This window comes from Eptesicus fuscus, chromosome 20 (assembly GCF_027574615.1).
Source record: "Eptesicus fuscus isolate TK198812 chromosome 20, DD_ASM_mEF_20220401, whole genome shotgun sequence".
NCBI classification, from domain to species: domain Eukaryota; kingdom Metazoa; phylum Chordata; class Mammalia; order Chiroptera; family Vespertilionidae; genus Eptesicus; species Eptesicus fuscus.
The window spans coordinates 13,865,052-13,891,889 of record NC_072492.1 but is presented as its reverse complement, the minus strand read 5'-3'; the positions used below and the strand labels follow the sequence as shown (position 1 = coordinate 13,891,889).

The 26,838-nt window shown below is 53.7% G+C and overlaps 2 protein-coding genes across 5 annotated transcripts in view; one reads left to right on the top strand and one right to left on the bottom strand.

Moving 5' to 3' along the window:
• C20H17orf100 (chromosome 20 C17orf100 homolog) overlaps positions 1-26,838 on the bottom strand; it is an 80,961-nt gene that overhangs the window by 24,473 nt on the left and 29,650 nt on the right. The window lies entirely within an intron of this gene.
• Positions 613-26,838, top strand: LOC129147464 (Na(+)/citrate cotransporter). 4 transcript variants are annotated; one of them, XM_054709745.1, is made up of 12 exons: positions 613-1,088; positions 5,906-6,034; positions 6,313-6,449; positions 8,981-9,117; positions 10,116-10,284; positions 11,759-11,881; positions 16,817-17,032; positions 18,126-18,226; positions 19,243-19,361; positions 21,330-21,491; positions 24,794-24,931; positions 26,707-26,838. In XM_054709745.1, the coding sequence occupies exons 1-12, from the start codon at positions 987-989 to the stop codon at positions 26,836-26,838; spliced, it is 1,665 nt and encodes a 554-aa protein (XP_054565720.1). In that variant the 5' UTR covers positions 613-986. The 4 variants fall into 4 exon arrangements, with proteins under 4 accessions (XP_054565720.1, XP_054565719.1, XP_054565721.1 ...); XM_054709744.1 differs by having other exon boundaries at positions 8,930-9,117; XM_054709746.1 differs by lacking the exon at positions 5,906-6,034 and having other exon boundaries at positions 8,930-9,117.

Genomic DNA, 26,838 nt, shown 5'->3' with positions numbered 1-26,838 from the left:
AACGGGGCTGAGCACAGAATAGGAGCCCAGGACTTGTTGGCAGGTGGCCAAATGAATGAATAGCCCTTTCAGGGGAGCCTTGGTTAAGTCCCTTCCTTGCTGCACCCGTTTCCCTCCGTGAAATGGCAGTAGTAGCCTTGGTCAGGAGGGCAGCGGCGGCTCTTGGGGCTCAGTCCTCCCCCGCCCCTCAGGGGAGCACCCATCATTCTGAAGCCCAATAAAGTCAAAGCGCAGGTATGCGGGTTGCGCGGTGTCCGCTGGGGGAGCTGAAGGCGCACAAACTGCAGAGGACAGAAGCCTCGCCTCCTCTGCGATCGCCCAAGAGAGCCTAATGCCTTGGGTGGGAGAGGGTGCGGGAGGGGGGAGAGGGGAGGGAAGAGGTCTGTTGCCCAAAGCAGCACGGACGCCTCGGGAAGCCAGGAGTGAGATGCGGGAAGGAGAGGCCCGCCGGCGGACTGCCTGGGGCGGACTGCGCGGGGCACTGCCATCGCCTCTGCTAGAGACCCCCTCCGAGACATGGGTGCGAGGGGCGGAAGTAATGAGGAAGAAAGGGGCCAGAGATTGGGAAGACAGATCTGAGAGACCCCAAGGCATGTGGAGACTTTCACCTGGGACCCCTGCGGACGCAGAAGCGGGGCCACACGCCAAAGCCATTGGAATAAATGACCGATCGCATCGCGCTTGGCAGCCCTGGGGCGCGCCTCTGTCCACCCAGGGCAGCGCAGGCAGGGTTTGGAGAGTGCCTGGAGGCGGGTCCGACGCTCCGGAGTCCGCAGGCGCCTCCAGCCGCCGCGGGGTGGCGGAGTTGGGGGCAGGCGGGCCCCACCGACCCCGCGGGGTGGCCCCGCCCCGGAGCCTGGCAGAGACCTCACCGTGGGGGGCGGAGTTGCCGGCGCTCCACCAGCCCCTGAGACTGTGGCCCCTTCTTAAGCCCGCGGAGCCTCTGGCCGCCTAGCCTGCCTCTCCCGCCTTCTCCCCCCAGCACGATGGCTTCGGCACTGAGCTATGTCTCCAAGTTCAAGTCCTTCGTGATCTTGTTCGTCACCCCGATACTGCTGCTGCCACTCATCATTCTGGTGCCCACCAAGGTCAGTTGCATCTCCCTGCAGCCCCGGGGACTCCAGGCTACCGGTCCCCGCAACGGGCTCCGAACGCAGGCCACGGAGTGGGAGCGCAGGGATTGCGAGGCGGGCACAGCTCCCCTGCGAGCTCAGGGCGCCAGATGGGAGGTGTCCTGTAACGCATTTCAAGGGGCACCCCAACCTTGGGGTTTACGGATCCCAGGACACAAGAACCGTCCCAACAAGCACGGAACCTAGCCGTTAGCACGGATCTCGCCACACAGAACACCCACAGGCTCAGCCTGGCCTCAGTCTCCCGAGATCCCGCCCCTCCCCTGGCTCCCGGTGCCTCTGGTGCCTAGAGCGCCCTGGCCTGGCCTTTCCCTCCTTCTCTCTCCTTCTCTCTCCTTAGTGAAGGGGGACTTCCCAGCTGAAGGGGCTTCCTAGATGAGTCAGGCACCTAAGTGGATCCTGAGTGCTGTCTTTGTCACTCTCTGGTCCTATTTTGAGCCTCCGTTTCCCTATCTATGGCCCACTTTTCTTCCCAACTCGGAACCCCTGGACGCCATGGCTGAGTCAAAATCCTCCTGGGGCTGAAAGGCAGGTCGGGGTGGGTCTGCTCTGCGTGCTGCCTGCTGTGGCTGAGGCAGGAGGCGGTCAGGTTCCCAGAGCTCACGCCTTGGGTGGCAGGACTCAGGGTGGCAGGGAAGGCCCTGGCCTCCTAGCCCCTCCTGGGAGGGAGGCAGAGAATGAATGGCCTTGGCCACAGGCTGAGGGCGGTGCTGGGAGCCCCGGCCCAGGCTGCGCTGGGCTGTGTGGAGCCTGCTTGGCAGAGACCCGAGCCCTTTGAAGGCTTTTGTGGCTGCTGGCTGCTCCTTCCTCACTCTCTCTTCCAGCCCTTTCACTCTCAGCCCAGACAGGAAACCCCGGGGTCCCCTGTCCCTCCAGGCAGCTTTGGGAAACAGAGGAGTTCTTTTGGGGATACGCTGGGGCAGTCCTGGAGGACTGGGGGTGTACTGGGGTATCAGGAAGTCAAATCTGCAAGAGAACCCGACTTCATTCCCTCTTCCTTGTGATTTTAGTGAAGCCTCTGAGTTTTCCGGGCCTGAGTATTCTTGCCTGTACAATGGGCAAGGTGGTTTGGTTCTGACAGGTATGGCTTTGGGTGCCCAAAGGGTCTATGCTGGTTCCTAGGATGGGGAGGGGAGGCCGAGAGGAGCCCTCCAGGGGGCTGAGCACAGCCCTGGATGGGCCAGGGATAGCCCAACAAACTGGGATGGCTCTCCTGTTGTCATACCAACTGTGCGATGCCATATTTCCCCTGTAGAAAGAGATTTGGGGCCGTTAACACCCATGGGGAGGAGAGCTGTGATTTTAGTTCTGCTGTTCCCTGGAATGATTATACAGCTTGGCTGACCTTCCTGCTCTGGGAGAGTGTGACTGAGACCCCCTCCCTCCCCTCTCCCGCCATGCCCTGAGCTGGGACTCTCAACTTGGAGTGTCTATGAATGTCATTAACCTGCCTTGGGAGTGAGGATCAGTGAGGGAAAGTCCTTCCAAAGGCTGCCTTCTCCTGGGACAGGCGTTCCTTCCTGCTGGGACAGGTGACCAGGGCCTGGACCTGTCCTGGTGTCTCTCCCTTTGTGCCTCTGTTTTAGCCTCAGCCAAAGAGCTCCCTGCCCCTGCCCCCACGGCCACACCATGGTGCAAGGAAACCCAGAGGCACTGGCATGGGCCAGCGGGGCTGGACAGCCAGCGAGCACTTGGCAGCCTGTGGGGCACTGTCTGAGGGGGCGGCGAATCAGAAGGCACGTGCCCCGGCCTCTCCCACAGGCTCCCCTCTTTTCTTCCTCTCCTCCAACCGGCGTCCTGCCTGGCTTCATCTTGGCTCCACTTTTTCTGCCTTTTCTTGCCCCCCCCCCCCCCCGCCGCTTTTAAAAATAGCTTCTTAATAAAATCAATGATATGTCTATTTAAACATATCATTGATTTTATTAAAATTGTAAAAATATATTTTTCAAGTCTGTAAAGTACAAAGTAAAAATGAAAATACCTTTAAATCCCGTAACTTATTAATATTCTGATGGCCATCTTTTCAGAAATCAATCCATCTCTTTTCTCCCTCCCTCTCTCATTCTCTTTCTATACACACACACACACACACACACACACACACACACACACACACAGAACATGTTCTTTTACCTACATTCATTTTTCATTAGGCAACATATCATGGGCAGTCTGTTTGTTAATAATTACACATGGGTTTATTCAGTTGTGCACTTAACATGTATTTGTTGATCCCTACTATGTACTAGGCACTGTGCTGGCTGCTGACTTTTAAGTCCCACTCCATGTTTGTCTGGGCTTTAAGCGCCTTGCCAGCCACATTCCCGCTGCAGGAAGCGCTCTGAGCTTATTTACCCCCAGGGAGCAGGCAGCTCTCTCGGGCAGAGTCCATCTCACTCGCCTGGTGACCGCCCCTCCTCAGACCAGTCTCACCGAGCCCATCCTGCGCAGCCTCTCCTGCGGAGCCTTCTAGACCAGGAGGGTCAGGTCCGCCTCCGCGATGGGGCATCTCTGGGCCCCGATAGTGGATGGAGGCGAGGGGCCAGTTAAGCTTGTCTTTTCCGTTGGTTTATTTGGCGCCTCCGGGGAACTGCGCTGTGAAAATTGGTTACGGGTGCCACCGGTTGTGTCAAAGTTTAGATAATAAAAATTCACCCAGCACTTTCTGTTAAAAGGGTACTCCTAACCCCTCAGTTTACAGGCGAGGACACGGAACCAGCAGGGAGGGGGCCGGGTTGGGAGTGAGACGAGTGTTTGCTCAATGACACTGTTGAGTGTCTGCTGAAAGCCAGACAATGGCAGACAGTGGGCACTGGTCGGTCTGCCTGGTGTGGAGCCTGGGCTCCTACCCTCACCTCGGTCCTGCCCTGAGTCCGTGGCGGCGTCAGCACTGATGCCTGCACCCCCCAAGCAGGGGCATCAGCAAAGCCCGAGACGTTGGTGTTGTCACAACCTGAGAGAGCTGTGATTTTAGTTCTGCTGGCGGGAGTGATGTTCCCTGGAATGATTATACAGCGTGGCTGACCTTCCTGTGGTTTTAACCGGTGGGGAGACTGAAGGCAGTTAGCGGTGTGGAGGCCAGGGACACGGTGGAACGTCTTACAATGCACAGGGTACCCCACCCCTCAGCAAAGAATCTTCCAGCCCAAAATGTCCGCAGTGGAAAGGCTGAGAAACCCCGCACTAGACAGGGCAAGGGGTCCTGAGGTTTTCGTGGGGTGCCGAAGAAAGGTTTATTTTTTATGACAGCTAACACAATCCAGACAAAGAATTTCTGTCTTCACACAACATCCCGTGCACGTAACACGTGCTCTCAGGGTGATGCTAAGCAGTGAGAGGGGACAGGTGCGTCTCTCCAGCAGCGTTGTCATAGCTAGAACTACTCTAGTCCATTCCTTGAACGGGCATTTGCTGAGCATCTCCTCAGGGTCAGGCCTGAGGACAGAGTGAATCCACAAACCCTGGTTCTGGTCTCAGTTGCTTCCTGTTCTCTTGTGGTGGTGGGGTGGTGGTGGTGGGGGTGGTGGGGGGTGGGGTGGTGGTGATGGTGGTGGTGGGGGTGGTGGTGGTGGTAGTGGTGGTGATGGTGGGGGTGGGTGGTGGTGGTGGTGGTGGTGGTGGTAGTGGGGGTGGCGGTGGTGGTGGTGGTGGTGGTGGTGGTGGTGGTGGGGTGGTGGTGGTGCTGATGGTGAGACATTAAGGAAACAACAATGGCAACCGCATGTGCCAATTGCTCTGGCTGGGGGAGCAGACACAGAGGCAGGCACAGACCCAGGCTGTGGGGGAGGTGGGGAAGGCGCCTAAAGAGAAACACAGACTGCCACCAGGCTGGGGTGTGTAAGAGGAGGCTCAGTTACTGCCAGTGCCCTGGGGTAGCTGGAACTCGGGGTGTGAGTGGGCAAGGAGATGGGGTTGGAGGGGTGTACAGGACCTGCTCCATCTCAGAGGGTCTCCTAAGTTATGCTAAGGCATTCGGGTTTTGTCCTGGAGGCAAAAAAGGGCTTTTAAAGAAGGAGTGATATGATCGGATTTGCAAACGAGAAAGAGGGAGCTCCTGTGCCTAGTGATATAAGCAGAAAGGTCAAATCGAAGATGGTCTCAGCCACCCAGGCAGGAGGAAGTGTGTCCTGAACAAAGGCAGTGGCCCGGGGTGAAGGCAGGAGGAGGAAGAGGCCAGAGAAGAAAGGGCTAAAAGCTATAGGTCTTGGGGTTGAGGTAGTAGGCTGGGTTGGAATGAAGGAGAGGGCAGAGCCTGGTTGGTTAATAATCTACACTAATAAAAGAGAAACATGCAAATTGACCATCACTCCGCTACACCCACCAGCCAATCAGGAGGGAATATGCAAATTAGAAGGACAAATATGGCGGCCTCCCAGCTGCTCCAGGCGCAGAGTGGCAGGATGGGGCGGGATGCCTGCTATGAGAGGTGGGGGGTGGGGGGGGGAGGGAAGGGATCTACAGCAGAGGCACTCAGGCCACAGTGAAGACGAAGGCAGCAGACTCTGGCCAGAGCCTGCAGCAAAGACGAAGAAGACATACTCTGGCCAGAGCAAAGGCCTGGGTCCTGGGTGCCGGAGGAAAACCAGTGCTGGAAGCCAAGGAAAGGAAGTCCTATTGTAAGAATCTCTTCTTGCAATGGGCCTCTAGTGATTCTAATAAAAGTGTTGAAACATGAAACCACCTGGGAAGGTGGGTATTATTACCCACGTTTCAACAGGTGGGGAGACTGAGGGCAGCAGCAGCATGCCCAGGCCTCAGGGCTGTCTCTTCAGTTTGCCAGGTGTGCCTACGTCATCATCATCATGGCCATTTACTGGTGCACAGAAGTCATCCCTCTGGCTGTCACCGCCCTCTTGCCTGCCTTGCTTTTCCCACTCCTCAAGGTTCTGGACTCCAAGCAGGTGAGTGACCCAGAGGATCCTGGGGGCTTCCTGCTTCTCCCCTGGGCTCCTTCTCAGAGCCTCGCTCTGAGCAGCGTAGGCCCCAGGGGACCAGAGAAGCTCCTGTGGATTCTTTTTGGCATGGAGACATACCACTTGACCCTGCATCCCACTCCAAACTGACCCCAACGTCAGCATCTGGTCTGCTCGCCTGTCTCTGGGGACTTGGGTGGGCCTGGGCCAAGCAATGTGTGGCCAGGAGGCAGCCCTGATGGAGCCTCCATGCCACCACCTTCCAGGTGTGTGTCCAGTACATGAAGGACACTAACATGCTGTTCCTGGGAGGCCTCATCGTGGCTGTGGCCGTGGAGCGCTGGAACCTGCACAAGAGGATCGCCCTGCGCACACTCCTCTGGGTGGGGACCAAGCCTGCACAGTAATTATGCCTTCTCTTCTTGCCACGGGGCTCCCTGCGGGCCCCAGGGCTGGGGGGGAGCTGTGGCACAGCCCAGGTCACCCACTGGCAAGAGCTACCCATGGGCTTACCTGGGCTTGGCAGGCAGGTGGACCCCTGGGTGGAGTGTGTGACAATCTTAGCTGAGGACACCAGATGCATGGGCAATGGTGGGGGCCTGTGGTGAGTGGCAGGAGGTAAGGGATCTCTGAATCCAGAGGAGACTGGTCAGCAAGGGCCCCTACATGTAAAGAGGACTTCCTGGGGGAGGGGCTGCAGGGTTCCACAGGGAGTGAGGTGGGTGGAGGCTGGAGCCAGCCATGCCTGATTTGTGAGGAAAGCGGCCAGAGATGGCTCAACCACCCCACTCAGGAGGAGCAGAAAGGTCTCCCTTCCAGAGCTCGCACCCACAAAACTAGCCTCTTAGAGAAGCTTCTTACCTCATCTTCCCCATGTCACTCACAACCTCAGCTTTTCCCCTCTCTCCAAGATTTCCCCTCCAACCACAGGCAGCTTCCAACCAACCCATGGAGTTGACATCATCAGATTCCCCTGGTTCTGAGCATCTGCAGCGCCCAGGCATGACTCTGGGAGCTCATCTATCTCCTCACTTATCTCTCACCACAACTCTGAGAGTTGGGTTTTGTTCCTCCACCCAGGTTCTATAGACGAGGCATTTGAGACAGAGAGGGGTTAAATGCTGAGAAATGAGGCCTTGGCCCCTGAGTTCATCTCTAGTAGAGACCCCAGGATGCACCTCTCTTTTGAGGCAATGTGCTCCCTAAATGATGGCGTGCTCAGCCCAGCCCTGGGAAGGCAGCGGTTGGTTACTTCACAGCAAATCCCTCTGGAGATGTCCATGTGTCAGGGACTGTGCCGGCCCCATGCACACAGAGCCTGGTGCACCCCCAGGAGTTGCTGCCTGGTTCCCTTGGCACCTCAGGCTCCGCTGAGCAGAAAGCTTTGAGACTCTCTGGTCTCTGTTACTCTACGTGGTATCAATCCCCTCCTGTGATTAGTCTACTGGGTCAAATCAAAGCCATTGCATTTTCTAGAAGTATGAGACTTTGGTGGCCTCAGAATTCTTGCTCTCAGAATCTTTCGAGTGGTCAGGATTTCTCCACCAGCAGGTGGTCCTCATTCTGAGAGAGCTGAAGGACTTTGGTTCCAAATCCAGGAAGTTCACGCAGGCTTCTCTGCTCCTTCCTGACACCGGGCTTCTCCTCTGAGCGTGGTTTCCAGCTCCATTGCACTTGCCTGCCCAGGGGAGACCTTTATGTTGAGGCCCTAGTGCCTTGAAGCATCAGGTCAAAGCCTCAATGAAAACTCAGCTCCTCCTTCCAGCCTGGACCCAAGCCTGTGTTCTGTGAGTCTGTGACGTCATCCTGCATGGACAGTGCAGCACCCAGATCCCTTCTCCAGGCAAATTGTGACAATCTTAGCTGAAAATAGACACCCCTATGTGACCTGGGGAGAAGCCTGGCTGCAGAGAGGCATGGAGACTGAGAATGGTTTTGTTCCATCCATCCATCCCTCCCTGAGCTCCTTCTGTTCCTGGCCTTGTGCGGGGTGTGTGGAAGCCATGGAGAAGAATCAGGCCCTTCCCCTCCCTGCTCACCGCCAAGGGAAGAGCAGACATGGGCACGGGTCCTCCAAATCCAGCCATTGATGAGTGTTGGTGGGGCAGGAGGAGGGTGTGTCCACCCCTGCCTGGTGGGCACCAGGAGGAAGGCTACAGAGGAGGGACTTTGATTAGAAGAACCACGAGGGGTGCTCTAGGCAGATGGCAGAGGTGAGACAGCGGTGGAAGGACAGGTGTTATAAGTGAAGGGAACATGTTTTCTGAGTACTGTTTGATCTGGTCCATTGCAGATCAAGGTGTGTGTGCAGAGAGAGGCAGTGGGGGCGGTCAGCCATGAGGGAGGTCCCACTTTCCCAGGCTCACCCTACCCCTCAAGGCTAACTCTGTTATGAGAGGAGAAGCAGGGTCCGGGGTGGGTGGGAATCTTCTAGATAGAAGTGGGGTGTTGGGGCTGCTTGCCCATAGGGCTGTCCCAGCACACCCTTAGGACACACTAGGGCCAACCTCCACCCTGGGTTAACACCCTCTGGATGCCTGTGCTGCCCCTGCTGGACAGCTCCTCAGACCCATGACTGGGTCTGGGAAAGGCCTCTTGGTGCCCCTCCCCCTACCCCATAGCCAGTAGAGTAGACATCAGTAATGTCTGTGGGAGAGAGGTAGGAGGGAGAACAGAAGGAAAGAAGGAAGAGAGAAAGGACAGGAACCAGGGAGGGACTCCAAGTATAATCCTCTCCTGAACTACCCAGTCTTGAACTGGCTTCAGCACCTTGGCCTTGACCCCTGGCATCCCTGCAAGGGGACGTAACCCTTGTTGCTCCCTGAGGGCTTGGGGCAGTGGGGATGGGGATTCTCTGCTTCCCTTCTTGCTCCTCCTCTGCAGGCTGATGCTGGGCTTCATGGGCGCCACCGCCTTCCTCTCCATGTGGATCAGCAACACAGCCACCACAGCCATGATGGTGCCCATTGTGGAGGCCGTGCTGCAGCAGATGCAGGCCACAAGCACAGCCAACGAGGCGGGCCTGGGGGCCCTGGAGCTGGTGGACAAGGGCAAGACCAGTGAGCTGCCAGGTGAGCCCCTGGCCAGGGTGTGCTGGGTCCCCAGCTTTGGGCAACCTCCCTGACTCCTGGAGCCCACATTTAAACAGGCATAAAGAGAAATACTTAGAAACTGCTGTTTTTGTAACCTTTGGTGATGTAATTATTGCAGGAAAGTTCAATTTGTTACTATTGCTTATAGCAAGTTTCAACCCTTGGTTCCTTCCAATCACAGAAATCAATAGCTGTTCATTTGATTATGCATTTGAGCATCTTTTGAGCACTCACTGGGGGGGTCCTCACCCATTTCTCTTCTTACTTATCCTCGGGAGGCCTCCCCTGCACAGGTCACACCTCCCATCTGCTCTCTGCTCCCGCATGCATTGGGGTGGTTGTCCACGCTGCTTCCCACCAGGCGCCCAGCTCAGGGAACTCAGAGGGAGCCCGTTTTATTCTCTGCCTTCTTTGTACCCCATCCCCAGGACCCAGCACAGGGGAACTCAGGGCCCATTCTGATGGCCCAATTGCCAGATCCTGGGGCAGGTCCTGGGGCTGCTGAGATGAAGTGGACACACCCTTATTTTGGACTCAAGGAGCCGGGTGGGGTGGGGTAATGAGGCCCCCTCACACAGTTCCTCTGACTTGGGGGAAGCCGTGGGATGCCATAAGCCAGACACCAAAGGAGCTCAGACAAGGGGGAGGCTTGCTAGGAGGCACGGACATCTAAGATGGATTTGGACACCCCCCTGGAGGGAGAGGCCAGCTGGAGCATAGGCTAGGGAGCAGGGAAGAAGGGCGTGTGTCTGAGGCGGCTGCCTTTGCCCTGGGCATGGAGGAGCCTGGGGAAGCAGTGGGAAGTGACAGGGAAGGCAGGCAGGGCCAGATGACATGGTTGGGCTGTGGGCTGAGAGGGCCCGGGGAGGGAGCCTGCGGAGCCAGCATGTCCCCACCTCAGGTCAACAGCAGAGCTAGGAGCTGGAGCTGAGCCACAGCCCCCAGGGCTGGCTGCTTACGGAGGTGTGTCACTACAGGGAGCCAAGTGATTTTTGAAGGCCCTGCTATGGGGCCGCGGGAGAATTGTGACAGGAAGAGCATGTGCAAGGCCATGACCCTGTGCGTGTGCTACGCGGCCAGCATCGGAGGCACTGCCACTCTGACCGGGACAGGACCCAACGTGGTGCTCCAGGGCCAGATGCACGAGTGAGTCACTGGCCATGCCTTCCGGGGACAACGACTTGGGCCCTGGGTTGGAGGGACTCAGCCTCCTCTCCCATCTCCTGAGCTGGGCCCCGGAGCTGGGGCCTGGCTGGGGCGGGAGGCTGTGCCCCCATCAGCCTCTGCTGCACCTGCTCAGGACTCCTCAGGTTAGAAGCTGATGACAGTCCTCAGGCCTGGCTGCTTTCTCCCCTGGGTGCAGTATTTTCGCTCAGACAGGTCGTGTGATTGAACTCTGAACTAAAGTCATGGGAAGAGACAACATCATTTTAGATGCTGGGTCCTTGTTTACAACTTGCAGAAAACAGACACCCCTATAGATGCTCCCCTCAAAACTGGCTCACCGACCTTGGTCGTGAATGCTAATGGCCCTATGATATTGGGGATCTTGAGATGCAATGAAGAGTTAGGGGTCAGGCCACTCGTTGCCTCACCAGCTCCTGCACTACAGTTCCTCTCATTGCCCTTGCAGTGACCTGTGCCCTAGTGAGGCCCCAGGTGGACCACAGTGGTGGTCTGGAACTTTCCTTGGCCACAAAGGGACACAGGCCTTGAGGACCCAGTTGTGTGCTGGCCCTGTGCTGGGTGGGGCTGGAATCACAGAAGTGGGGGAGACCTGGGCTCTGTCTGTGGGATACTCATGGTCTGCTGAGGTAGCAGATGCCTGGAGAGTTCTAGGCTGGTCATGTAAATGCATGAAGGAAAGTACAGACGCAGTGAGCACAGGGAAGGAGAGAAGTATGACGTGCCCGTCCTGTGCAGACAAGACAGGTGGGGTGGGAGGGCAGCTAGGAGGTGGGAGGGCAGGCCTGGAGCCTGGCCAAGCAGACGCTTAAGGTCCACAAGCAGACTATTCTGATCCTGAGATGTTTTCTGTAATGATAGCCTCGGGCTCTCCCTGGAGTTCCTGCTGAGTGCAGAAAGCTCTGTGTCTAGTTTGACACCCTTGGGCTGAAGTGAGCAAGTCTGGGGGTGGGAGGCGGAGCCTGGAGGGAAAGAGACCCTCCTCCAGTCCCCAGAACCCTGTCTGGTCCCACCGTGGGAGGCCTGTGAGATTGTTTTCCTAAGGGGGTCTTCCCTGGTAGAAGCCCACAGGGTGACCTCCTGATGCTATTGTGGACCTCCTGATGCTATTGACCAAAGTACGTGTGTACAAAGCTGTGTTTTTCTGGAGGGAAGGACAGTGACTTTCATGAGCTTCTCAACAGGGTCTGGACCCCCATGAGGGTCAGTTGTTCACCCCTCTGGCTTGTATTGGGCATGGCTGTGTTCTGGGGCCCCAATGATTAGGGCAATACCGGGCGGTGGGCATGGATGGCCGGACCTCAGGAGGATGAGACTCTGCTCCAGACCACCTCTCAGGGTCCAGCTACTGGTCATCCCATACCCACCCGGCCTGACCTGCTTGCTCGGCGACTCAGCATCTGGTAGAGGTGTGGACCCGTGTTTCTCTCTCCAGACTGTTTCCTGGTAGCAAAGACACCGTGAACTTTGCCTCCTGGTTTGGATTTGCCTTCCCCAACATGCTGATCATGCTGCTGCTCGCCTGGTTTTGGCTCCAGTGTATTTTTATGGGATTCAAGTAAGTTGAACTGCTTCTGGAATAGACTCTAATGTGCCACGCCCTTGCAGAAGAACCAATAGGCGAGTCCATAGAGTTGTTCCTGTGTGGCCCCATTTCCACAGTCCCATCATCTGCTAGTCTGCCCTCTCATTTTGGCCACCTTGGGCTGCTAACTGTGCCTTTGCACATGCTGTTCCCCCTTTCTGGAATGCCATTCCCTATATTCTCACTCTTCAACCTCCTTAGGCTTCAAGGCCAGTTTAAACGCTGCTTTCTTAGGGACATGTTTCCTGACTTCCCCCACCCCATTCCGTTCTGGAAGAATCCCTTGCCTGCTCCTCTGGGCTTCCCTGGGCACCCCATGGCCTTGAACCTCGGTACCTGTAGCCATGTTCCAGTGCTGCCCCTGATCCCTGACCCCTGACCTGAGCTCCTTTGGAGCCTGTGGTAAGTCCTCTCTGTCCCCTGCCTCCAGCCTGGCTTTTGGCCAGGGAGAAAGTGTGCCATCAACGTGAGTCAAAGCAATTAAAGGGAATCTTGTCCCCGTGAGCAAATCGATACTCTGGACCAACTCCCACTTGGCTGTATGTGTCCATTGGGTCGGGTCACAGCACACCACCAGCCCATGTCCAGACTCTTCCTGAACACCTGCCACGTTCCCAGCAGCGTGCACGTTCTGGGAAGTTTACCTTCCTCTTCCCAGTACACCCCAACCCAAGTTCACCAAGAGTCAACCTTGACAGCAGCCAGACTTTGGACAGAAACCATGGTGTGTGGCTGACAAATACCTCAAAAACACTGCTGTGGTTTTAAAAGACACATATCTATTTATGGAGCCAAGGGGACCCTCTCACAGGAGTGTGGAAAGTGCTTAGCTGTGAGCCGTGTACTCCGTGCCTTAAATCACAGGCAGCTAGAGCCAAAGACAAGGGACTATCTGGCCACAGGGAGGAGATCTCAGAGCCGAGAGGCAAAAGTGCCCCCAAACCCAGGGAGTTAACCGGGGGAAAATGGGATTTTTGTAAGTTTTCTTCTGAAGGAGGAACTGGTTTGGAAACTGCAGTTAAAAGAAATCTCTATATATAATCAAAGCAGTCATAGCAACAACATAATAATAGTAGTGGGCATCCTCATATGCCACCCGAGTGCAGGACTCACGTGAGAGGGAAGCTGCTCCCATGGGCACTTGGGGCACAGCCTGGCTTTGAGGGAAGCTCTTTGCCCTGCTTTTCACACCTGCTTCAGGACCAGTGGGTCCGGGAGACCTGCCCCAAAGCTGTCGCAGGCTGCAGGTGGTGTCCCTGCCTCTAATGGGGCCATAGGAATAATAATGACCAACATCTGTTGAGTGCTAACTAAGTCCTAGACACAACTTTAATGACTCTAAATATATTAACTAATCTTCACATCAACCTGGGAGGTAGATGCTCTTATTATTCCCAGTTTACAGGTAAGGCAACTGAGGCACGGAGAGGGGAAAGGGCTGCTCAGGGCTGTGTAACTTGGAAGCTGTGGGACTGAGCTTTGAACACAGGCAGTTTGGCTCCAGAGCCTGTGCCCACATCCCTACATCCCTGTCTGTCAGCTCCGGCTGCCATAGCAACGTGCCACAGACTGGGCGCTCAACTGCAGACATTCATTTCGCACAGTTCTGGGGGCTGCAAGTTCCAGATTAAGGAGCCAGCGGATTTTGTTCCTCAGGAGAGCCCTGCTTCTGGCTTGCACTTGGGAGACAAAGAGAGAGAGAGAGAGAGAGAGAGAGAGAGAGAGAGAGAGAGAGAGAGAGAGATAAAGAAAGAGAGAGAGAGAGAGAGAGAGAGAGAGAGAGAGAGAGAGAGAGAGAGAGAGAGAGAGCGCTCTGGTATTTCCTCCTAATAAAGGCACAAATCCACCCTCAATCCTTGTCTAACCCTAATTACCTTCAAATGCCCACCTCCTAATACCATCGCATTGGGGGGGTAAGATTTCAACATATGAATTTAGGAGAACACAAATCACTCCTAACAGTCCCCTCTTGGGCAGGCTGAAGGTTGCTGCCCTTGACTGCCTTGAGCCTAAGTCCAAGCAGGTGTTGGGTACCAGTTTGGGCCTCTCCTCAGCCTGGGGGGAAGCCTGAGGCCTGCCAAGTTCCCTGGAAGAGCAAGCAGAGAGGAGCCGGCCTGAGCCCAAGACCTCAAGGACACCACCAGCCTCTGGAGGTGGACACCAGGCTCCCAGGAACTCACAGCCAAGGACCCGAGCTGCAGCTCACTCAGCCAGGCGTGGGAGCCTGGAGACTTCTGGAGTCGGCCTGTGGTTGGGCTCAGGGATGCCACCCATGCTACCCCTTCTCAGAATGCCGCTCCAGCTCAGGGGCCTCCCCAGCCAGACTTGGAGTCAGGTGGGTGGGGGAGGGGTGGCTCACCGGAAGCCTTGCTTAGACAGCTTCTCATCCTCACTTTGAGAAACCGGACAGCCCAGGTCATACCCTGCCATGCACAGGACCAGGTGGTCCCCGCCTCCTTGCCTCCTGGACCACCTCACCACAGGCAGCACCTGTCTCAGCTGTGGAACCATCTCCACTGGCCTTCACTTGGCTCTCTTATCTGGTTGGTCCTGGAGAGCAATGTCAGGGCCATTGCCTTTGGGCTAATCCAGGAAAACTATCTTTTTGGGTTTATGGGTGAGTTCCTTGTCCACTTCCAGTCAAGGGGGCTACCAACTTCCCCCCCACCCCAGGACTACCGAGGACTAGTGGGGTATTACTGCTGCCTTACACCAACCTTTCCTAACCAGGAGACCCCTGGATTAGGCGTGAGGGCTTTCTGGACCCCTGCCACAGCACAGGCACTCGGGACTCAGGGGTCCCTTCACCTGTCCTTGGCGGTGTACCAGTTCACCCGCATCATCTGAAGGCCATCCCACCGTAGAAGGACACTTTGTACCCGTCCCACCCGCTGGGGTCCCCCAGGCAAACTGGGTCCACTTGCCTGTATCTTGTGCCAGTGCAGCGGTCACCAGACAGGGTTAACTCAGAGATGAGGGTGAAACTCCTCAGTATACGAGGGTCCTGAAGGCTTGCTGGCACCATTGTGGGGTGCCAGTGTCGGACAACTGCACGTGCAGTGTAGCCCCCAGAGTCTATATTCATGCGGACTGTCCCCAGCATCAGACATGGGCTGGGCAGCTGGGAGCACGAGTCAGCCCTTGTCTTGGAAACCTGGAGCCTCTGGCCCAGCCCCGGAGCCTCAAGGATGACACTTGGCAGCAGGTCGATTCTTGGTCAAACAGACTCTCCCATGCCAAGCGGGGAGATGCTCCCTCCAGACCAGCAGTCATCCCCCTGCTGGACGACCTAAGGGCTGTCTCCGGCAGGTGACTCTCAGGACACCCAGCCTTGGCCCTGGTCCAGCACAGAGACCCCACAGGCTGTGCAGATAGGAGACCCCATCACTGCCTCCTCCTTTCCCAGCCCCTGGGCACCCCTGTGTCCTGACCTCCCATGATCTGTGCTTTAGACGTGCACCCTCATCACCTCACCCCCACAGTAGGTCACATCCAGCCTTGGCTTTAGAAATGGGCATCTCAGCACCAGTTCCATCACCCCCTGCCCTCGGCACCAGTTCCATCACCCCCTGCCCTCCCATGAAGTCTGTCTTGGGGCCCCAGGAAGGTCGCCCATGAGAAGGGCTACCCAGGGACAGTCCTCTTGGCTGGCCCACCACCTTCAGGCTGATGCACTGGAACATGTGCCTGGATTCCTCAGAGAATCCCTCAGGGCCTGGATCCTGGGCCCCAGTGGCCCCAGTTCGCCCCTCCCTAAGGCTAAGGTACCCTCTATGCCTCTCCCAAGAATCCCTCCTCTTTCCTGCCTCCTCATGCCAGCACCCCCTAGGGGAGGTCCTGCAGGGCATCCTAGGAGGCCATGTTGGCCAGTGGGCACCGGTGCCTAAGGAACCCATCCAAGATCAGGGTTGGGCTGGCTTCCTTCCTGCCATTGGTATGCCTACTGCCTGCCTGTCTCCTGGGTCCGGATCCTACACCTCCAGCTCCTCGGGATGCAAGCACCCACCCTGCTCCTGCCTGGCCCAGTCTGCTTGTTCCTTGTGTCCACCTGAGCCACCTGATAATGGGGGCAGACATTCTGGCACCACTGAAGGCTGCCCCAGGCCACTGTGGGAGGAAACCGACTTGGGGAGCATGCGAGGGAGTCTTGGCTCCTCCCGGTGTTGCTCCAGAACTTCTCATGGCCTTTCCCCAGGTGCCAGATGACAGGAGCAGCTGGTCTCCAGGCAATTGGGCACTGCCACGTCCCCAGTGCCAGTGGCCGCCTCAGTTCTGCTTATTTTTGCTTCTGATGCTCCTGCCCAACACACCCCTCATTCTGCTCAATCTCCCACCCTCTTGGCCATCCTCTCCTTTCCTGTCTCCATTGCCCCTGAGACCTGGCCCAGACTGGCCACCTCACCTGTGTCATCTCAGACCTCCTCTGGGAGCATCTTCCAGTTCTGGGCATGTGCTAAGCACGCATAACAGGTCCTGGGAGGTATGGTGGGCAGGTGAGAGAGATGGAGCGGGGAAGGGCTCTACTCAGGCACCCTCCACCCCAGACATTAGGCAGCACCATAATAGGCCTTTCTGCCATGTTCTACTGCCCAACATTCAGGCTTCCATTTGACCAGGCCCTGAGACAACCAACCTGCACCGCTGTTTTCTTTCTTTGTCTCCTCTAGTTGTTTAAAAAATTCTTTATTGGTGAAAGTTTTACATAAGTCTCCCTGTTCCCCCATTGACCTCTCCCTGACCCCCAGCACATGACCCCACCCTGTTTTGTCTGTGTCCATTGGTCATGTTCATATGCATGGTTACAAGTCCTATGGTTCATCTCTTATCCCATCCCACCATCACCCACCCATGCCTTCCCTCTGAGATTTGATGGTCTGTTCCATGCTTCTATTTCTCCATATCCTGTAGCTTTAAAAAGGTTTGGGGCTGTAGTCTGGAGAAAAAGAATAGCGAGAAAGCTGCCTACGAGATGTTACAGGAGGAGTACAGGAAGCTGGGACCCTTCTCCTTCGCCGAGGCCAACGTCCTGCTCTGTTTTCTCCTGCTGGTCACCCTGTGGTTCTCCCGGGACCCAGGTTTCATGCCCGGCTGGATGTCGGTCGCCTGGATGGAGGGCGAGACAAAGTAAGTCCTTGGTTCTGCAGCGCCTGCCATGTCCTCCCTGGTTCCGGAGTTGAGTTCTGAAGCGCTCTGTTGGTTTCCCAACTCAGTTGTTCCTCACGAATCTTAAGGACAAGCCCACAGATATGTCCCTGTGGCCCCTCCTTCCCCAACAGGTTAAGCAGAAAATCCTTGCCCAGGCTGGTGGTCAAGAAAGACTTGTTGGGCTAGAGTGAGGCTCCCAGAGCTCTGGGTTCCAAATCTCTCCCCCCGCAATCTTTCTTTAGATCTGGGCAAGTATCTGAAGACACAGATGCTGGGGTCCAGATGCTTTTTAGTAGAGACTTGGCAGAAGGGGGTATAATGTAGTTTCTCTCCTGGCTAAGATGTTACGTGGAAGAAAGGCTGAGAAACGTGCATACCCTTGAAGTGGGTTGGGAGACAGCTGCCTGTTACTGCTTATTCCATTTTTTATTTTTATTTATTTTTTGTTAATCCTCACCTGAGGATATTTTTACCATTGATTTTTAGAGAGAGTGGAAGGGATGGTGGGGGAGTGGGGGAGAGAAATGGAGAGAGAACGAGAGAAGGAGAGAGAAAAACTTCAACGTGAGAGAGACACATCAACTGGTGGGCTTTGCATGCGTCCCAACCAGGTGAGGAGGAACCTGCAACCCAGGTTTGTGCCCTTGACTGGGAATTGAACCTATGACCCTTTGGTGGATGGAACAATGCTCTAACTACTGTGCAACAGGGGCTAGGGCTACTGATTCCTTTTGGAAGGTCTGTTGGTGATCACCTGGTGAACCCAGATTTCTAGAGAATCTGGCCTAGAAGAGGTCACGACATTCACCCATGGGACAACACAGGAAGTGAGAGTGAAGTGAGCTGCTCAGAGTCGCCCAATGTTGGTGGCAGAGCCAGGCCAAGGATGGGGGGGTCTTGGTTTCCAGCCAGGATTCAGTCTACCGCACTACTCCTGACCTTGGCCTTTGGGGTGCCAGTTTTCATGCCAGCTGAGCCTGCTTCTTCATGCAGGAGCACGTAGACGAGGCACAGGTTTGTGGCATGGCTTCCTGCAGCTGAGTTGGCTCATCCATGCGCTCTCCCCACCTAGGTATGTCACCGACGCCACCGTGGCCATCTTCGTGGCCATATTGCTATTCATTGTGCCTTCGCAGAAGCCCAAGTTCAACTTCTGCAGCCAGACAGAGGAAGGTAATGCCCCTGTCTTGGCCTCGCATTCATCAGGGTTGGGGGCCTGGTAGCAAAGGCTCTCCATGGAAGTCCCTGGGCTTAGGAGGGAGAAAAGCTCACTCCATCAAAGAGGACTGGCAAGATTGCACAGTCTGGGCAGAGGGCATTTTTCAAGCCCTCCCTGGGTATTTTTTAAAAATATATATTTTATTAATTTTTTACAGAGAGAAAGGGGAAGGGATAGAGAGTTAGAAACATCGATGAGAGAGAAACATCGATCAGCTGCCTCCTGAACACTCCCTACTGGGGATGTGCCCGCAACCAAGGTACATGCCCTTACCCAGAATCGAACCTGGGACCCTTCAGTCCAAAGGCCAATGCTCTATCCACTGAGCCAAACCGGTCAGGGCCTCCCTGGGTATTGTTTAGTGCAAAATTTCTTTTCCTTTTTAAACATTTGAAATCGTATTAGTATTATAACAGGAACAGAAACATGTTTTGAATTTCCCATAACACCATCAGTATTTTTTTGGTTTCTCTCTTTCCCCCCAGACTTTACTAATAAGCACGTATATTATATGACTATAATCAAAACACACCATTTGAATCCTGTTTCTGTTTTCATGTATTTGATTGGGTTACTCTATAGACATTTCCTGCTCTTGCCTGAGTCTTCAAACTTATCTTCCCTAATAATGGCATTGTATTGAGTCAGGGGACTGTAACATTCTCCTACTATGGGTCTGGCTCTTTTGAAATTTCATTATTACAAATTAAGGTGTTTCTTCTTCAGGATAAATTTCTAGGAGTGATGTCAAATTGCTTTCCAAAAAGATTGCACCAATTTATAATGCTGCCATATTTTCACCAGCAATGGGTGCAGTAATTATTGTAAATTTTAGCTAATTTGTAGGTATGAGATGGTACTCGTTGTCTATACAGGTTTTTATTCCCCTGATCAGATGTCTTGGGCTTCATAAGACTGCTCAGGGTTGTGTATGTGTGTTTTTCTTGTGTTTGTTTTTTTTTTTTCTCAGAAAGGAAAACTCCGTTTTATCCGCCTGCACTGCTGGATTGGAAGGTGACCCAGGAGAAAGTTCCCTGGGGCATTGTGCTGCTTCTGGGGGGCGGATTTGCTCTGGCTAAAGGATGCGAGGTAACTTCCCCAGCTGTGGGCTGCCCAGGGTCTCCTTCTTTCATCGAGAGCGTGGCCAACGAACTAATCCACCCCTGCACCCCTGCACTCTGGGCTGGTTCTGTGTCAGTCCCCTCCACTAACTCCACATTTCTCAAGAACAGGGACTCTTTCCTGTTATCTAGGAACCCTGGGCCATGAGTAGTGCCTAGACTAGAGAAATACTCTTTGAGTGATTGCAGAAATAGTGAATATAGGTGACCCAGGGTTAGCCAAAGGAGGCAGAGGATGCTGTGGGGTCTCCTTTGGGATTTGGCAATAAGGATCTTTACTCTGATTTCTTCTAGGGAAATCCTCCTTTCAAGTCCTTGTGGATATCTCCACCATTACCTTTGGTTCTTCTACTCCCTGAACTCTTTGTTACTATGGCTGCCAGTTTAAATTTTTCTTTAGCTAAGTGTATAGCAGTGTAGAAGGAGAGGAGCAGCCTTTGGGAAAAACCACCTCAAAAATGTAACTTTCTTACCTCTCCCCCTTTCCTGATAGGGAAAAAATGAGACAGAGGGAGAGATGAGCCAGCTATCATCCTTGCATCCATGCACCTGTCCATCTGTCCATCCACCCAGGAATGGAATGTGATAGATAGACTGGATCTATCCTGTTATTCTGTTTCCTTAGCATCTGGAACAGAGCCTGGTGCATGGCAGGTGCATAAATGTTTTTGGATGAACAAATCCATCCATCTAGTCACTTCTCTATCCAGTCATCCAACCACCTAGCATTCATTCATTTCACCAAACATTTCTATTATGCCCCTGTTAGTCCAGGCATGGGACTTACAGAGGAGACTGAAATAGGGTTCTTGTTCACAGGACCATCACAGACTAGAGAGGGACACATATATGGAAGAGCATTTCGTGAAGAAGTGACACATCGGTAAAGGAATAAGTGTGTGGTCCCTAGCTGAGGATCAGAAGATGAGGCTGCCGAGGCTCCCAGAAGCCACTCCATGAGGGTCTTTAATTGAAGATAGGGAGTGTGGACTTAGTTCTGCAGGCACTGAATTCAGGGGGCAGCCACTGAAGGGTTGAGGCCAGAGAGTGACATCGTCAGAACTCCAATTGGGGAAAATCACTTTGACGTCTGGAGTGGAAGCCTGAGCAGGCCTGGGTTGAGGGAGACCCATAGACACTCTATAGCTTTTATCCAACTCAGTCTCAATACTGGACTCCATGGACCATTCTCTCCTTGAAACTCCCTCCTCATTTGGTCCCCAAGATACCATTCTCTCCTGGTTTCCTTCTAACTCTGACTATTCCTGCTCAGCTTCTTTACTGACTTTTTCTCTGTTCTCCCTTCAATATGAATGTTCCTCCAGGCTCTGTCCTTGGTAGCTTCTCTGTTCAGTTTTCATTCTCTCCCCTGGACAATCTCTTCTCAGCCCAAAGCACCAAATCCAGATCCTAATTCCTGTCTCAGATTTCTCTCCTGAGCTTCAAGGATTGTGAGAGACTGAGAGGAGACAAAGGACATGAGATGTTTTGGGTGGCTTGATGACTGATTGGGTGGAAGAAATGAGGGGGACAGAGATCCCCAGGGTGACCCCTGGTTAGTAGGTTAGACAGCAGATAGATGGTGAGTCCATGCATCAAGCTGGGGAACCAGGGGGAGCGGTAGACTCTGGGCTAGAGAGGATGAATGCAGGTTGGGGCATGTTGAGTCTGACATATTCATGGACATTTGGGTGGAAATTTCTAGGAGCATGGATGTTGAAATCTGGATAGTAGACCAGCTGGGCTAGAAATACAGATTTTGGACATGGCAGAATGAGGATGAAGATTGAAATTGTGGGCATGGATGAGCTCACCTGTGGAATGTATGTAGAGAGGGGAGAGGCTGAGCCCGCTAGAGAAAGATGAGGGTCTCTCCAGGCCCTGGAGGAACTGTAGCCATTAGCCCTTCAGTGACTGCCCTCTTGGTGCTTTCCAGGCCTCGGGGCTGTCTGAATGGATGGGGAAGCAAATGGAGCCCTTGCACGTTCTGCCCCCAGCAGCCATCTCCTTGGTCTTGTCCTTGCTCATTGCTGTATTCACTGAGTGCACAAGTAATGTGGCCACCACCACCCTGTTCCTGCCCATCTTTGCCTCCATGGTAAGTAACCCTGCTGGGGGAGGAGGAGGCTCAGCCATCATTTCATAAGAAGCTACCAACCCATGACTATGTCCTAAGTTCTTAGCGAGGCCGTGAAATCAGGGTCCAGAGCCCAACCAGGGTTTCAAGCCCTGGATCTGGCCCTGCCTCTGATAGGACTTGTGTGCCTTTGATGACCTAGTGCCTACCCTCAATGTTTTGCTGGTTCTTTTTTTTGTATCCCTCATGCTGGCCAAAGCATTAAGCATAAGCCAGGAGCTCATAATGTATTTATAAATGTAACTGCCTATTTTTCAAGGTGGGTTGACAGAACTTGGGCCAAGGAGGAGTGGGCCAATGCCATGAGGGAATGATAGAGGGTCTCTGAGAATATAGCACAGGTGTGTAGGAGGACTACAGAGCAGGGGGACACCACTGGCTGGGATCCACCAGGAAGAGGTCTTGGGGAAGGTGGAGCATGGGGATGGTTTGGGGGAGAGGAAATTCTGGGAAGGTGGAGAGTCCAAAGAAAGGAAGCGAGTGCATGACTAAAGACCCCCAGAAGCCTCGCGTTGAGCCCCGGGATCAGGAATCAGTGCACTGTGGTCAAGCACGTTGTTGAGCTGGGACTTAGAAGAAAGCAGAGCTAATAGGAAAATCAGCTGTGATATTTTTGTGCATTTTCTCCTGTCACTCATGACATGGCAATACTGACCTCAAGGTGGTACAAGAAGAGCCGGGGCCTTGGAGTCAGGAGACCTGAGTTCAGGTCCTGGGATCCTAGAACATGCCATTTACGTTCTTTCCTCCTACACTTGTGCTGAAGGTCAAGTAAGATGATGGCTGTGAAAATCCTCTGTAGATTGCAAACAAGCCTGGGAGAGGCTGCGGTTGCCATTCTGGAGTTGGGAGACAGACTTACAAAACCTGAGCACAGCATTGCAGTTGGTAAACTTCATCTTGGCTGCCAAGGTGTCCATGTGTATGAAAAGCAAACCCAAGTGGCTGTTCCTTTCAATTCAAGTGAAGATGTTAGAAATAGCAAGGTGGCTCATCTCCCCCTCCCCTAAGCAGGCTGCCCAGACCTATGTCAAGGAGCATTCTTTGTTGCAGGGTATGGGTGGTGAGGCCTCCCCTCTCTAGCAAAGGTTTGGCTTTGTCACCTCCCACCCCAGCATTGAGTCCTGACGGCCCCAGCCCAGACAAATGAAGGTCTTAACCCAAGGGAGTGGCCATGCCCATCCAAACAAGCCTTCCTAGAGCCAGAAGCCCAAGTAGGATTCCTTCCAGCTACCTCCAAGCCCACTCACGCTCCTGCCCCAGGGCCCAGCTGTGGAAGAAGGGAAGGTGGTGATCCTCCAGCTGGGTCACAGAACCACATGGGGCATACACACCATGGGTACTCAGAGCCAGGACAAATGGGGGAACCAGGAAATAGACTGGGCCTCTGACTGGGACCTCTCAGGTTCTCCCAGAAGGAGTGGAACCTGGTGCAGCCTTTCCAGAGACCTGTTTACCCACAGGAGCCCTAACCTGAAACCTGTTCTCACACCCTTTGACTGAGCAATTCAAGGCTGAGAACATGTCTTAGGGAATCATCAGAGATGCCTACAAACATATACAATTGATTGTTGAATAACACTGCACAGGAGAAATTCCATGTATAACTTTGGACTCCCCAGAACTTAACTATAGCCCCTCAGTATCCACAGGGGATTGGTTCCAGGACCTCCCTCAGGTACCAACACCTGCAGATGCTCAGGTCCCTTGTATAAAATGGCATAGAGCAATGCATACGTTTGGCCCTCCACATTGTGGATTCCCATTTGATCCACAATTGGTTGAATCTGCAGGTGAGAAACCTGGGGATACGGAGGGCTGACTGTACATTTATTGAAAAAATCCACATGTAAGTAGACCCGCACAGCTCAAACCACCTTGTTCAAGGGTCAACTGTATTATAAAGATGTACGTCATATAAATATTTATTTGTAATAAATAAAAGGGATGGATGAAATAAGTTATACACTCATACAATGTACTATTATCAAAACAATTTTTAAAAATCAGAGTTTTGAAGGGCAGTTAATAAAATGGGAATGTGCATGATTTTTTAAAATCTTCACCTGAGGATATGTTTATTGATTTTAGAGAGAGAGGAAGGAAGGGAGAGAGAGAGAAACATTGATCTGCTGCCTCCCACACGTGCCCTAATTGGGGATTGAACCTGCAACCTAGGTATGTGCCCTGACTGGGAAATGAACCCACAACCTTTTTTTGGTGTGTTGGGACGATCCTCCAACAACTGAGACACCCAACCGGGGTTAACACTTTTTAAAGTAGAAAATGTAATACATATACATAGTTTACAAATGTCAATAATACCAAAGAGTATAGGTCCTACCCTCTAGCTTCCTCCTAGAGACAACTTCTGTTATTAATTTCTTAGGTATCTTTGTGGATGTATTATACACACACACACATTTTTTAAACAAATGGTATCATTTATAAACCTGTTCTGCACCTTAAATCTTTAAAAATCTAAATATAGATCTTGGAGATCTTTCCATGCTAGCACATAAAACCAGTCAGTTCTTCCTTACAGCTGTGAACTAGTCGTTGTGTATGTACATATTTTATTTAACCATCCTGCTGCTGATGGCCATTGAGTCGGTTTCCTGTGTGTTTTGCTGTTACGATGTTGCAATGGACATCTTTGCATATGTGTCTTCCCTCATGTGTATGTAAATCTGCATGCTAATTATTAATTTTGATAGGTATTTCTACTCTATGCTGGGTGTTGTTTGCTACATGTGGCTGAATATTAAGCTGTAGAGTAAAAAAGATGGATACCAAATTCCATATTCAAAACGATCCCAAATGTGTACAACAACATATGCATACACAGATGTATCTATAGGTGAATGTGGTCCCTGCCCTCTAGGCTCTGGCGGTCTGTGGCAGGGCACACAGGTGTGTGCAAGGTGGGCTGCAGTAACACTTCCAGATTCAGTGCAGTCTAAGTGGCCAGCATGGTCTTTGGCACGTGGTAGGTGCCCTAGAGCTATGTGTTGAATGAATAGAGGGGGTTCAGAAAGGCCTCCTGGGGAGATGGCTCTGAGCTCAGCCTTTGGGGTCCAGCAGAGTTATCACCAGAGGCATGGCAGAGGGTAGAGCCCCCAGAAGGACCAAGGCGTGGAGGTGGGAACTCGCACAGTACTTGAGGGGGATGCTTTCAGAGTGATGGTCCCCAGGGCTTATATATGTGACACTGTATATGTGACACTGTATATGTGACACTGCAGTGCTGTGTTTCCCCCCAGTCACGTTCCATTGGCCTCAACCCGCTGTACGTCATGCTCCCCTGCACCCTGAGTGCGTCCTTTGCCTTCATGTTGCCTGTGGCCACCCCACCTAACGCCATCGTGTTTGCCTACGGACACCTCAAGGTTTCTGACATGGTAATGCAGCTGCTTTTATTTACTCCTATCAGCTCTGACGCTTTTGTCATGAGGGACATCCTATTTGTTAATGACTTGTGATGTCATGTAATTTGGGAATACCACCCAAAGTCCAGCCCCATCCTCATTATTGGCATTTATGTGCAGCTTTCCCTCTTTTTTGAAATCACCTTGCATTTCATACTTTTCTGTCTCCCAAAGCTGAGAGGTGGGTGATAGAATCTCCCACCTGGAGGTGGCTGAGCAGCCACCAGGGGAGCCCTCGCTGAGCACTTGGAAGGGGTGAGGGTGGGACCCCACATGACCAAGATGGACTTCACCAACTAGCAAGAACCCATAAGGACCGGCAGGAGGGACAAGGCTGAGATAGGTCGAGGGGGTGGATACCAATGTCAGAGATTGACCGACAGAGGTGTCTGCAGACGTAGAAGTGGGGACAGGGAGAGGCAGTGCCTGGGAGAGATGGGGCCTTGGAAACAGATGCAGCCGGAGGAGGAACTCTCTTAGGTTCTACTTGGGCTCTATCGCCTCTGCCAGTAGAAGGGGCCGGTCTCAGAGGGGGACAGGCAGGAAGGGAGGGTCTTCCCTCAGGCAGGTCAGGTGTAGGTGATCTCAGAGCCTCCGCTGGGTATCTTTGGGAGTCTGTGGAGCATCCTATGTAATAAAGAGGTAATATGCAAATTGACCCTCACACCCTCACAATATGGCTGCCTATGACCAAGCCAGCATGGGGGTTAGTGAGGGACGACCAAACAACTGAACAAGCAGGCTGCATGGGGCGACCAGGCTGGCAGGGGGGTTAGTGAGGGATGAACCAACGACTGAACAAGCAGGCTACGTGGGGCGACCAGGCCGTCAGGGGTGGGGCAATTAGGGGCAACCAGGCTGGCAGAGGGGGACAGTTGGGGGCAACCAAGCCGGCGGGGGGGGGGCAGTAAGAGGCAACCAGGCCAGCGGGGCGGGGGGGGGGGAGAGCAGGCAGTTAGGGGCGACCAGGCCTGCTGGGGGGTGCAGTTGCAGGTGACCAGGCCGGCAGAGGGGGAGGCAGTAACAGGTGACCAGGCAGGCAGGCAGGTGAGTGATTAGGAGCCAGCATTCCAGGATTGTGAGAGGGATGTCCAACTGCTGGTTTTAGGCTCGATCCCCGGAATCGGGCCTAAACCAGCAGTCAGACAACCCCCAAGGGGTCCTGGATTGTAGAGGGTGTAGGCTGGGCTGAGGGACCCCCACCCTTGTGCATGAATATTGTGCACCAGGCCTTTATAAGAAACCATGAACCACAAACTCATTTCCAATCCCCATTGAAAAAACTGCACAGGGCTTGAAGCAGTGGCTAGTGAGCGAGAAGAAAGACCTGGCATCAGAAAGAGCCAGGGAGGTTCTCAAGAAACCAGCAGGTGCTCCAGGGACGCAAAGGTGCTGGGGTGAGCACAGGCCCTAAAGTCAGACCTGGGCTCCCCCAATATTTCTCTGAGTGGCCTGGGGTGTTGCCTCATATCCCTCCATAAGGCCTAGTGTTGCAAATGTTCAAGCAGGCAGACAACCCACCATCATGCCTGTTTCCCAGGGATGCTTGAGCACCGATGACACTTACTGGCTACGAAATTGCTCTGTCTGTGGGGTAGGGTGAGCACACAGCATGGCCCAGGGATGAGGGCCCAGCAAACCAGCCTGCAGCCCCTTCTCCAAGAGCACTAGTTCCCAGTGTCCCTTTCACCTCTGTTCTGAATCCCGCTGACCTGCGGGTGCTGACTCTTGGCCCTGATCTTCCTCAGGTGAAAACAGGAATAATGATGAACATAATTGGAGTCCTCTGTGTGTTTCTGGCGGTCAACACCTGGGGACGGGTCATATTTGACCTGGACAATTTTCCTGACTGGGCTAATGTGACTCATATTGAGACTTAG

Excerpts from the sequence above, each read along its gene's own strand:
- LOC129147464 (XM_054709744.1), top strand. The coding sequence starts at position 987 with ATGGCTTCGGCACTGAGCTATGTCTCCAAGTTCAAGTCCTTCGTGATC. Across the intron at positions 6,035-6,312 it reads AGGTTCTGGACTCCAAGCAG|GTGTGTGTCCAGTACATGAA; the intron begins GTGAGTGACCCA and ends ACCACCTTCCAG. Across the intron at positions 18,227-19,242 it reads CTGCAGCCAGACAGAGGAAG|AAAGGAAAACTCCGTTTTAT; the intron begins GTAATGCCCCTG and ends TTTTTTTCTCAG.